At 41.6% G+C, this 13466-nt stretch overlaps 1 protein-coding gene across 1 annotated transcript; it reads right to left on the reverse strand.

Annotated features, from left to right (window-relative positions):
• Positions 1–1823: 1823 nt before the first annotated feature.
• On the reverse strand, positions 1824–12608 carry si:dkey-246g23.4 (uncharacterized protein LOC559426 homolog). The gene is made up of 6 exons (XM_031304952.1): positions 12471–12608; positions 10325–10582; positions 8482–8625; positions 7676–8394; positions 6169–6409; positions 1824–2146 (listed from the first exon to the last, which is right to left on the reverse strand). The coding sequence occupies exons 2-6, from the start codon at positions 10572–10574 to the stop codon at positions 1944–1946; spliced, it is 1557 nt and encodes a 518-aa protein (XP_031160812.1). The 5' UTR covers positions 10575–10582; positions 12471–12608; the 3' UTR covers positions 1824–1943.
• Between the last annotated feature and the right edge of the window lie 858 nt (positions 12609–13466).

Here is a 13466-nt window from a genome sequence, read left to right on the forward strand (position 1 = left end):
AAGAGCAAAATTTCAAAGTGGCTTGTTTGGTGCATATTTATCCATGTAGCTCTCAGTCTCGGCCCCCTAGCAGATGGTCTGACCCCATACGCGGAGTTTGCGGGGGGGGCAGGAGGAGCACTGCCCCCCTGGTGGCTCAAACGGGTAATTGCATTGTTTAAAAATTAGTGGAATAATTACATCTGGCATGACCAGATATTAAATAAATATCTTAAATAACACAAAACAACTAAATGGTGATAGGTAATACATCTGATTTCATATACTGCTTTAGTAAAAAAATATTACCTGGCTGACGATGGGAGCAGCAGGACGCAAAAAAACGAAAGTTACTGTTGCACTAGTCGGACATCTTGCCGTGCCAACCTTGCAATAACGGTTTCCTAAATGCCATGTATATGAATGTGATGTCAGCTTACTAATTGATTGCGGGTTTTGTGTAGATTTGGACTTTTATACGTTTATTCCACTTTGTTTAAACGGCGAAGTGGAGAGGCCTCGTATGTGACGCTCATATCGGCCTTGCTGGATACACTGTGTCATTTACCTTTTTGTGGATCTACTTATCTCTGTGGATTACTTTTTTTTCGTGTCGTTGGATTACGGCAAAATACGGATCTTTTTTTCTCAACGCGTCTTAACATTTTATGGTGAGTTTGGAGAGGCATCTCAACAGACTGGAGGTCCAACACTGATTGTTCACTGTTACATTTTAGTTGAATTTAAGCGTCTGTCTATTGCGTTCCAAAACAGCCGTGCCGCTATTGGATTTCATAAGGGCGAATTGTTAAATTGTTACAATGTAACTTAAAAACTTTAAAAATAAACATATGTGTTTTGGAATATAATGTTCAGCTTCGGCAGCTTTACCTATGTGCTAAAATATACAATGACGATAGTGACAAGTCCATAGCAACCAGTGTTGAATTGGTTATATCCCAACGTCCTTTGCTGAATGGTCTCAATGTTTTATTGTTTTATTTCATGTGAATACTAGTTTACTAGAGGAGTAACTTAGTATTTGAAGTAATGCAGTAATGCATGAAGTGTGCATTTAGTTTCCATGCTTATTGTGTTTCCACAACAATGTTAGTGAGTAAATCTACTGAAATGGCCACCACACCATAACAGAGGAGTGTGATGTGTAAGATGAGAATGCAGAGGTTAACTCCTGTACGTCATGGCCGTAAAAATCAACTGGTGTCTGTACTTCTTTGCTAAGTGCAAACTTGCACGCGAGGGGAGGGTCATGCCTTTTTTTCAAATCGTTTTGGAGGGTCATAGGAAAATTATTACTGATGAGGGGAGGGTCACGTCTTTTTAGGTTAGAGGCCACAAAACTCCTCCGGTGACCCCTTAATTAAATAACGAACAGTCCCTAATAGTCATATTTGTGGGGAAAAAAATGATACATTACATATGCAATAATGTACATTTTGTATGAAAGAACAGGGAGGTGGGAACTGCTGTGATTCTCTTAAGGAGGAATTTCGTAACTTAAAACTTCTTTAAGTTTAAAGTTCAGAAACAATGTAGAGAGTGTTCCAGCCACTCTTTACGTTTAAAACAAGACTGCTACCCCACAGTGAGCTCTTGTTTTACGAATAAGGGAAGTTGCTTTTAAATGCAATGTGAAATACATTAAGGAAGCTTTAGGTTTCCTGGTTGAAGTACGGTTCATGATAAAGTGTCAAATCGCCCATGGACTGAAAACGTGTCTGCAAAAGTGATCCCATCAGTAACATTTAAAATACTAATAGTAATGCCTGCTTTGCCCCCCCCCCCCCCCCTTCCACCAGCCTCTAATAATTTTTGTACAGTCCCTTAGGCTTGTAAAATGTGAGACACGCAACATTTCTTTTCTCTTCAGTGCTTGGCCATTGATAATAAACAGGACCATTCTGCCCTCAGCCTATCAGCGACAGAAACCATTTTGCCTTTATTCATGTCATGTTTAGCTCTTTGGCTTCAGCTCTGTCGCTTTGTCCCATATTGTCTGTATGCATATGGTGGTTGTTGGTAGACGAGCCCTGACCCCTGCGGTTCATCTGATGGAGGAGGAGCAGGAACAGAGCAGAGACGATGAGAGACACTCCTGCCATGAGGAAACCTGTTCCGTAATCACTCATCTTGTCAATAAAGAACCCTAAAGGAAGAAGTGTGTGTGAGTGATTTGCAGCTTTCACACAGCCATTTTTTTTTTTATCATAATATTTTTGTCAAATGTCAACATTCATTCCTGATTGGAATGCACCCATGCTGGCCAAACACTAATTATGGAATCATTTTGGCTTTATTTAATGACAGATAGTTCTGAAAGGGTCAAAAGACTGAAACAGAGATAAGGAAGAGAGGATTGCATGAAGATTCATGTTATCCTAAGGCGGCAATGCCAGCGCCTTCATCCCGTGAAGGAAACTTTTATAAATAGAGCGCTTTGATGAATCCTCATCATCCATCAACTCCCTGGTCTTCAAAGTGCTCAAAGTACTGAACGGTGCAGTAAATAAGTTAGAAATAGCCTCTGTGACAGAAGGACCATGTTAAGTTAAAAATAGGACACCACCTTCACTTTAATTAGCTCTTTTACTTTATTTGAGGTTAGTGTCAGCCTTTAGCATTATCTTAAATTTAACATTTACATGTGGTTTCCTAGAAGGCTATAAGGAATAAAATGTATGCTGAATTGTCTACTTCATAAATATAAGTTATCCTCTATGTGCTTTATGTGCTTGACGTTAGAAGGTTATAGCATGTGGCTATTAGTCGCTCATCAGGTTCGGGAAATCAACTTTCCAGTCTTCTGCCGGCTCTGCTAACCTAATGCCGATTCTGCTAGCCTGGGTTAGCTAGACAGCTGGCAGGCCAAGTTTACAAATGTAAACATCAGGTAAACACTGAGGAAAAGGTGGAGACCATATCTGCGTTCTACTCATGACTATAAGTCGCTCATCAGGATGAGGGAAACCAACTCAGCAGTCTCCAGTTTTTCAAAGGTAAACATCAGAGTAAACACCAGAGTAAAAGGACCTATGGCTACAATCCTGACTACGTGGACAAGCAAGACCATTTCTGGATCCATTTGCACAGAGAGGGGGCACTGAGGAAAGCATGGAGGAATTGAACACCGGCTGTGATCTTCTCTGCTGGGCATCCTGCTAGCCAGTGTGCAGGCATCGGACGGTGAACTGAGTGGCCTCCGTGCCTCCGTCGATTTCCATCGATATGTCGGGAGCTGTGGTGACCTTTCGCCGAGACTTGGGGTAATGAGAAGTATTTGTTGTTTTTCAGCATTTTCCTCACACATCGGGCCAGTGAAAATGGACACACTTAATTTATAATTACAAATATATACTGTGCAAAATTGAAAGTCCAAGTTCTTCTACACCTACATCCTGAATGAAATAATAGCAGCCTGTCTCACTTTAATTATCAAATCACTCTCAATCCCTGTTTTTGCTACACTAACAACCTTCTTGAAAATCCATAAATACCATCAGATGAATCCAAAATACAATTATGTGACTGTGTTTTTTCCACTCTGTTTGAGAGGTTTCCCCCATCTGATTTACTGCTGGCTGTGCTCAGAGGCAGGACACTTTCTGGCAGGGGTTGCTGTGCCTGGGTGCCAAAGCCAAGCAGGGTGTTTTTCAGGCCGTATTAACTGCTATTGTTTAGAGTTGTGTGTGAAAATGGATAATAAGCTCAGTAATCTGGTTCAAATGCTCACTGGTTTGTAGGACAGCATTGTGGGTGGGCTGCAGTACGTGTTAGTTTGCACAGAGAGAGAACTGTAAAACAAGATGTATCATACTTGATGTGAGCGCCAGGGTCATTTCAGTTTACTGTAATAGATATTTTCATAACAGAATAGATTAATGAAGATAATTGCAAACATATTGCCAAAGTACCTGACAGATTTGAGAAGCTTTACAGTTGCTGCCAAACAATGTATTTACTTTGAAATGTATTTAAATGTATTTTGGAGGGGTAGTGTTATGCACAGGTAAGGGGATAGGAGGTGCTACATGTATACTTAGTTCATTTTTCTTACTAAATCCATGCTAATCACAAAAGAGGAATGTACAACATGAAAAGCAGACAAAGATTTTTATACTGTGAGAAAAAGTTAAAAAAAAAAACTTTGTTCTTTCACAAATCTGTGCTCATTCATGTGTAATTACTTCCACCAACTAATCAAAGTATTCTCGTAAGCGTAGAATCTGACATTCAGAATCATTCAGAATACATACGAGCGAGTCGCTCGAATGACGGCCGCCATGTAGCGCCTCCATCTTTAAAATACATTAGCCAAAGCGCTTTTACACTCAGTGGCACTGACTGTGACGAATGCCAGGGAGGGAGGGGGAGAAGATTACTTGTGACTGCTGGCAGATTTGAAGGAAGTTAAAAAGAGAATTAAAACGACAACGCGACAGGCAAAGCAACAAGACCAAAGTTAATATTGGAGTGGCTTTTTCCAAGATGGAAAGAGCTCATAAGGAGCAAGGAACATTAAAAGGGACACCGAAGTTGCCTGCTTTCTTCTCGAAAGGTAATTCTGCGTATTTGTGTAAATTCAAAGTTTTATAGTTCCTACTTGCTTGGCTAACTATAGCATGGTTGTGGACAACGCTAGAACAACATCTAGGATACTTTTCCTCGCGTCAATGATGAAAAATGATTGTTTACCTTGTAACATAAACGTAATCATATGTGTCGTGATTTCCCTGGCAGACAACACAAGTAATGGAGTTATAACACAGACTAGCTACAGCTAGAAAGTAATATTCAGTTGGTTGTCATATACAATTTTACCGCTAGATGGGAGAAATTCTTACACAATGTAGCTTTAAGTAGTGTATCCAACAACACCATATCAGGAAGATAATATTAAACATTTGGATGTTTTATGTATCTTCCCACAGCTTAAAGCTGCTATACAGTAGTTAATTTGATTTAATATTACCTACAATATGGATCACATGACTACTGTATGTGGAAGTGGTTGCTCATAGTGATGAAACCAAAGAGAATTATCACTTGACTCCGTAGTTTCCCTCAGCTCTCCTTTCAGGTCATTGTTTTGGTTTCACAGCCTGCCACTTTTCTGTTCTAGTATACTCTCACTGCTCTTATCAGTGTCGTTTTCGGCCGCATCAGCCAACTGTTTTCAGTGAGTAAGCCTTGATATACCTACTGATCGCTATACCTGCCCAGCACCCAAAGACAGACTGTAAAACTTAGCAACAAGCTGATGAACATAGTGGAGTACTAAGCAGCTGAAGAGCCAGATATTTCCTTCAAGGGTAGGTGGAAACCAAAACGGAGCTAAAAGGAGAGTGAATATTAGACCTGTGGCCAGAAACACGTTTTCAAATGAATGCCTGCTGTCTGCTGCTGTGCTGTTTGTTAGTTTGGATTACAAATATTGTTATATGCGTCAGTTATTGCTTTAGTCACAGTTTTGAACAAGTCTGATAAAAAAAAATAATCCTTTTTGGCAATAACAAGAAGAAGTTTTGGTTTTCTCTACTCCTTGTTATGCCATTTCACTATTACAGCTGTTCTCATGTTCTGTAGGACACAGTGTATGAATCTAGACAAATGTCACAAGTAACAGAATGGAAAGTCAATGGGGAAGAAACTCCATTTAAAGGGGTAAAAAAGAATCTTTGAGAAGCAATCAGCCACGAAATTAACACAACCATAAAGTATCATGATATTGTAATTTGTGCACAGTTGCTCTCTGAATGAAAACCTCAGGTCCTTTGGGATGGACCGGATGACAAAATTGCTGATTACCTGAAGGGTGGTGCTGCATGTCATGAAGGTATAAAAATCTCATTTTGGATGAATAGGCTCACTGGGCTGTGGTTACAATGCAGAATGGTGTATAAGCACATCCATTGTGTGAGATTTAATGTGTTGGAAGAATAGGCTCAGGAAAATGACAGACACTGTAACCTTGAATTAATGGTTAGAGTTTTTTCCTGAGCTAACAGAAATGTTAACATACAGTGAATGAAGTACAATTCTATTCTACTCTGTGCAGCTTCTTGTTTATATCGAGCTGGAAGCCAGTTAGCATGGTGGAACAGATCACAGGGAATTTTACAGCAACAACAATAACTTGCAGTTATCTATTAAAGCATATTTTTCACTCACCAGCAATGGGCGGTCCAAGCAGGCCTCCGCTACTGCGTATGAGCAAGAAGAAGCCCAGCGCACTTCCGAGCCTATTGACGCCCACAATCTCAGCCAGCATGGTGATGTGGATGGCGACTGCAGCACCGTACATCAGGCCATATGCTGCGCTGAAAGCAGCCAGCTCTAAGTAAGAAGAGGCCAGCGGGCAGAGGAGCACCACAGTACCCAGCAGAATCATAGTTGCTGTCAGCTGCAGCACCTGGTAGGAACAGAGACACAGAAGACAGATATGTGCATCAGCGTTTGCACGTACAGTGGCCTCCACATTATGCACTTTTTTCATAAAGGCAGGACATTGCTTCTTTACAGGAATAGTTCAACATTTTGGGAAACTCTTTTGCTTTCTAGAGTTAGATTATAAGATTGATACCACTCTCATGTGTTTATGCTAAATATGATGCTACAACCAGCAGCTGGTTAGCTTAGCTAAGCAAAAGAACTGGAAGCAGGGAAAGCAGCTAGCCTGGCTCGTTCCAAAGTAAAAAAAAAAAAAAAAAAAATCAGCCTACTGCATATGTACTGGACTATTTCTTGGAGTCCTGGAGTTTTGTCAGTGCCATGTCATTTCTCCGACCTCTCAATAATCCAAAAAATTCCCTTTGGTCCTACAGCCCACTAGTCCGACGTCTCTTTGTTTAGAAAAAAATAAACCCTCTGCTCCGACATCCTATTGTTCCAACCATATAGGCTTTTGTGGATCACCTCCCGTAACGTAACCCCATTTGTACAGGTCCTATCTTCTGACCAATCGACCATCCTAACCTTAACCACTCGAGGTCAATGCCTAACCCCAACCCAGTAGCAGAGTGGCAATCGGGAGAGTCGGTGGGCCGGTAGTGTTTTGAGGCCACGACCGCTGCCCCTGCCCTCTGTTATGGGAGGTGATCCACAAGAGCCAATATGGTCGGAACAATGGGACGTTGGAGCAGAGGGTTTATTTTTTCGAAACAAAGGGACGTTGGACTAGTGGGCTGTAGGACCGAAGGGAATTTTTCGGGTTATTGAGAGGTCGGAAAAAAAGGAGCAGGAGAAATGGGCAGTCCCCGTTTTGTCATCACTGTAAGGTCGCCAGGCAGAGTCTCTCGGAAGTTACTGCTGCAGGCCAGGAATTACTCCAACATAACCCCATGTGAAACTACAAATGGTCATTTTTAACTTTTGAACAGATTAAACAAATAAGATATAACTTAGTTAATTAGTGACCCCCCTGCTTCCGGTCTTTATGCCAAGCTAAGCTAATTGGCAGTTGGCTGTAGCTTCATATTTACTGTACAGACATGGTTGTGGTATTAATCTTCTCATCTAACTCACGCCAAGAAAGCAGATAAAGCTTATTCCCCAAAATGTCAAACTTTTTCTTTAATATTTTCACATGTATGATGCTACATGCTTGGCCATACCGTTGCTTTCAAATGTGTGATTTTAAAAATGTTATTACTCTGGTTAACTACCAGACTGAGCGTACCATCTCCACCAGTCTCAAGTTTGCCAACCAGCCAAAGAACACCCTTCCAAACAGGTCCAACACTGCAGAGATGGACATGAGTGCAGCTGCCTGGTACTCCTCAATCCCCTTACTACGAGCATATGGAATCAGGAACAGACCTGGGGCAAAGAAACCCAGTGCAGCAAACACCCCAAACATTGAGTAAACCATGAATTTTGCATTGGTGATGAGGGTATAGTCTACGTAGCGAAGGATTTTGGTCCTTAGTTCAGCCCTCTTAGTCCTGTTGTTTGAGTCTTGTATTTTCATGGTTGAATTAGGTATTTCTTCAGGGTCCTCAAGAAATGCCTTGATTGTCCCGTGATCAGAACCATCAGATACTCTCAGCTCCTCTGCATCTAGAAAGCTTGGTTTGCTCTGCTCCGAGTCGTCTTTTGGTAGCAATTCCTGGGACAAGCCTTCCTCCTCTGCTTTGACCTCACAAATCACGTATCTGGTGGCCTTTAGGGGCCTCAGCAGCATCCCACACACACAGAGGTTAAGCTGCAGACCCCCCAGGATTAGCAAAGCACCCCTCCAGGAGTAGCTGTCAATCAACAGCTGTAATAAGGGTGTGAGGACAAAGGTAAGGACGCACTCTCCAGAGCTGGCCAAGGCGTTTGCCACTGGGCGCCTCTTCTCAAAGTACAAGCCCAGCATGGTCACTGTGGGAGGCCAAGTCATTGCATAGCCACAACCTGCAGCAAAAGATACCAGTGAATATCATGTTTTGTGTGTTTTTTTGAGTTTGCGTTGTATGTGTGTATTTGCATCAAATCACTAACCATTCAGGAACCCCACTGTCAAGTAGAGTTCATTCAGGTTACGGGCAAAAGACCCAAACACGACTCCTACACAGCACATCAGTCCTCCCATTATTACTACAGAGCGATGGCTGTAGCGAGCACTCAAAGCAGATGCTACAGGAGCTGCAGAGGGAAACAGGAACAATTATATATAATAATTTTACGATACATACAGTAATTGTTTGGGGGAATCCCATTACAGTGTACAGTACTGAATGTTTATGCACTTCACAGCAGGTAAAAGGTCCTTTTTATTTTTAAGATCTATAAATAAAGATGTTCTCTTGAAATATAATCCTGTTTGAATAATATTCTCAGTGAAAATAGACATTAAACTAAACCACAAAAGAGCTTTAAAGGGAACATTCCGCACCTTTGCTGTGAATGTACAATCAGTCTAATGGTATATGTAGTCCACTGAAGAAATAAATTCCCCAGTGTGTGCTATTTTGACTGAGAAAGCAAGTTCCTCTGCTTGCGGAGCCATGGCAGCTGTGCCTACATGTACCAGGATGCATTGCCCGCGAGCGGCAACTTGGTTTAGCTCTCTTAGCTTTTTAATTGACAAAATAAATTCACAAAATGTCATAAAAGGTAATATTTTTTTACACCTAAACAGAAAAATACAACTGTTCACTTTTTGACTTCAAGTTTGTCTCTTTTACCAAACCAAGACAAGATTAATTACCTGTTCACTTTTGTCTAAATAAATCCTAATTAATTCAAAGACTAAAAAATATGTTCCGTACGCTGTATTTCCCCGTTTCTCTCTCTGCTGTCCTGGCTGCAGCCGCCCGGTTAACAGTGGCTCGTTGGTGGCTGTCATTACTTCTTCTTCGGAGGAAGACAAAAGCCTTCCAAAATCGCCCTATTGGCCTTGGTTGTTGTTTTCAGTTTATCTTTGGGATCCTAAAGAAGGTATCCAGCAAAACATCTGTCTGTCCAAGTAAACATGCAATAACGCATACATCCACATGATCATGGCAACAGTATCCAGCAAAACATGGCGAAAACTGCCCACGCTGACTTTCATTGCAGAATTATTCCGTGTCTGTTGGTTCGAAGGGCAGTTTGAGCAATGGCACCACCAGTCTGTGTTTGCTCTGTGTGGCTCAGGTTCCGCAGGTTCCATCCTCTTGCAGGGCAGATGCAGCAGCCTCGGCCTTTCTCTGCTGCATTTCTTTGGCCATGTACTCTGGTTCGCATAAATGCAGCTGAATATCTGAATCTGAATGCTGTAAAATGTATCCTTGCCCACAATATCCTTGCACTCATATTTTGGGATGCCATTTTCCACTTTTAGCAACTGTAGCAAGTTTGCAATACAAGATGCTTGAAGACAACAAGAAGCTTCTGTTTCTGAGTGGCATCTTGTAGTTTTTCTGTCCTCCAGTGACATAATTGGAGGACGGAAGTAGAGGAGATTTTGTGGCTGCGACCAGCTGAGCCCCAGAGACACAGAGACCATCGAAAATAACAGCATGCTTTTTTCAAAAAACATCTCCCATATTCAGATAGATAGAGATAAGTTTGAAAATTGCTAAACCTTCCCTTTAAGATTTTTTTGCAGCAAATAAATTGACCTACTATAAATGTATTTGACACACACACACACACACTTATTTTGAAAACCAAAAAGCTATCTTATTGTATTTTCCTATTAGTTACTAGTGGTCAGAACCTTATAAAGTCTGTGTTTATTCAGTCATCTAAAATATTTGGCATCAAGGTCAAAAAGAGGATGGAATCTTGAAATCCTACAATGTACACAGAGATTTCAAATCAATAAGCACTTGTAGTAAAAAAAGATTGTGATAATTACCCAAGAAGTGAAGGGTAGCTACGGCAATAGAGGTAATCCAAGATGTTCCTGTTGCTGTGGTTTCAAAGTGTCTGTGTATCTCAACGTAGAATACACCAAAGGCCTTAATGACCCCATAGGTCAGGCCAAAGACCAGGAAGCAGGAGAGCAGGATGAACCTGGCGTAGCCACCATCAAGGGCTGCCGCTGGTGCCACAACTACCCTCGCCTTCTGAGCCATCACTGGGGAGTCCATGTTGATCTGACACATTCAAATGTCTGGGAAAAAGAACACATGGGTGTTATTTTTCAGTCCTCTGCACACAGGTTTTTATTTGAGTATTGTACGCTACCTTTAAAGTTGCATCCGTTATGGAGTGACAAAATAAGTCACATAAAAAAGTAATGATGAACAGCAAAGGGCTAGAAGAAAGGAGCCAAAGGCCACAGACACACCAGCAGCTACTTCTCTGCTGCGGCTGCTGGAGCGTCTGCTGCTGCTGGAGCATCTGCTGCTGCAGAAGCGCTGAGCTCCATCTGAGTGTAACAGTCTGCACTCAGCTGAAACCGTGGAAAATAAACATACATGTTGAATGTGTGCATTCACTGGCCGAGTGTCAGGGGGTTTGGGGGATGCGGTCGTACCTGGGCCGGGTGTCTGAGTTTGTGTACGGTACAAAAATGCACAACTATGTAATTAAGGATGATGTAAATATCGGTTTTGGAAAAAGTTAACATTATTGTACCTTGGCATAAGCAAAAGAAAGATTGCATCTACATTAATCTGTGATTTAGATGCCACAGGAGCTGCAGAGGGAAAAAAATTATATATAATAATTTTAGGATACATACAGCAATTGTTTGGGGGAAACAAAATTCCAGTGTACAGTGCTGAATGTTTATGCACTTCACAGCAGTTAAGAGGTCCTTTTTATTTTTAAGATCTATAAATAAAGATGTTCTCTTGAAATATAATCCTGTTTGAATAATATTCTCAGTAATAATAGACATTAAACTAAACCACAAAAGAGCTTTAAAGGGAACATTCGGCACCTTTACTGTGAATGTACAATCAGTCTAATGGTATATGTAGTCCACTGAAGAAATACATTCCCCAGTGTGTGCTATTTTGACTGAGAAAGCAAGTTCCTCTGCTTGTAGAGCCGTGGCAGCTGTGCCTACATGTACCAGGATGCATTGCCCGCGAGCGGCGACTTGGTTTAGCTCTCTTATATATATAAACATACATGTTGAATGTGTGCGTTCACTGGCCGAGTGTCAGGGGGTTTGTACCAGTACCTGGGCCGGGGCTCTGAGTTCGTAAACGGTACAAAAATGCACAACAATGTAATTAAGGATGATGTAAATATCAGTTATGGAAAAAGTTAGCATTATTGTACCTTAGCATAAGCAAATGAAAGATTGCATCTACATTAATCTGTGATTTTATTGACCAGTAGTCTTGCATTGCCAGACCTTCCTCCACAGCGCTGCAAAGGAGGGTCTGGCTAGGGACATCCAGCGGAATTTCCGGCGGCACCTGAACAATCCCGGAAATGAAACGTTGTCAATATAGACTACTTGACCAGGGAGTTGATTGCTAAGTGACACACCCACGATGTGGCGTCACCAACACGTTCACGTGGGGGCAGACAGTGTTAAATGCTAAAATGCTCATTGTGCCAACAGTGACTTCTACATTCACTGAGGAAGTTGTACCAAAGTGCTCAAGACTCATATAATGCCGTCCAAAGTGAGTACAACAACAAACTTATTGTGTGTGTGTGTGTGTGTGTGTGTGTGTGTGTGTGTGTGTGTGTGTGCGTGTGTGCGTGTGTGCGTGTGTGTGTGTGTGTGTTGTGCAAGCAGATTAGATTTACAATGCATGCATGATAGGATTTAGCAAAACATTTTTCCATTGATTAAAAATACATAACCCACATAATGATAATAACAATAATAATGGAGCTTCATAGACTGCATAAGAAGGATTATAGATTCCCTACCTCATGTGCAATTGGACTGAAAGAGGTCTGGACCCAAATCTGGATCATGACCCCAAAAGCTCACAACACAAGCCAAGTTGAATTACGACAAAATTAACTATACAATTCACACTTTACACACATGACATTATACTGTATGTAATATTACATTTCTACCATACCTGCTGTGGTCAAAGTGAAGCCATCATGCTGTAGGCCACCCGAGGATTTGTGTGGTTTCATAACCTGATAGCTTGGCCCTCTTTCCTTGTCACATGCAGCAGTGGTGGTGGTGTCACTTACACAGCATAAAGTGCAACATGCCTAACAGGCAGAAAAAGCACGTTCCCAGTTAAAGGGTGCTAGGTTTAAAAATTAGCCTTTGAGTAAAACATTGATCGTGCCTTGTTATGTAAAATCCAAGGCTGAAGTTATGTTTAATACACACACATTCAATCGCCTGATAATGTTTGAAGCGGATGCAAATAGTCAGCATCCTCAGCAGCTAATGATCCATGAAGAAGACATAACGGAGCAGCATTGTTTTTGTACTACAAGGGAGAGTTAGCCCTAGTATTTCACTGATCGGTATTAAGTGGGAAAATTTAAAATCAGTTATTTTCTTCGGACAGACTGTAATGACATTTATGCTTAAGTGTTCATATCTATAAAACTGTACCTTTCATTTTTAACTTTGCAAGAGAAAAGGCTTTGATCACCGACTAACCCTCAAACTTAAAGGTGCAGTAGGTAAGACTTATAAAACTACCTTTCTGTCATATTTGCTGAAACTGACCCTATGTTCCTGTAGAACTACATGAAGCAGGTAATTAAAAAGAAAATCCAGCTCCTCTGACACCACCTACAGCCTGTAGTGTGATTTGCAAAAATCCACCGCTCCCTGTTCAGATGCACCAATCAGGGCCGGGGGGGGGGGTGTCTAACTGCGTGTCAATCACTGCTCATGCTCACGCATTATTCTCCCTTGTGGGGGGAGGGGCTTAGGAGACCATTTTGGGCTTTAACCGAAAGGGGGTGTAGGGCGGGGTGACTGAGAAGTTGTCGATGTTCACATTTTTTGGATAAGTCCTGGAACCAACTTCGAGCTAGCAAGCTACACGCTGGAAATGGCAAGTTTTGAAGACAAATTGGATTGTGCAATACGGCAGGGCTGCTTG

The sequence above is a fragment of the Sander lucioperca genome, chromosome 7 (genome assembly GCF_008315115.2).
Source record: "Sander lucioperca isolate FBNREF2018 chromosome 7, SLUC_FBN_1.2, whole genome shotgun sequence".
NCBI lineage: Eukaryota > Metazoa > Chordata > Actinopteri > Perciformes > Percidae > Sander > Sander lucioperca.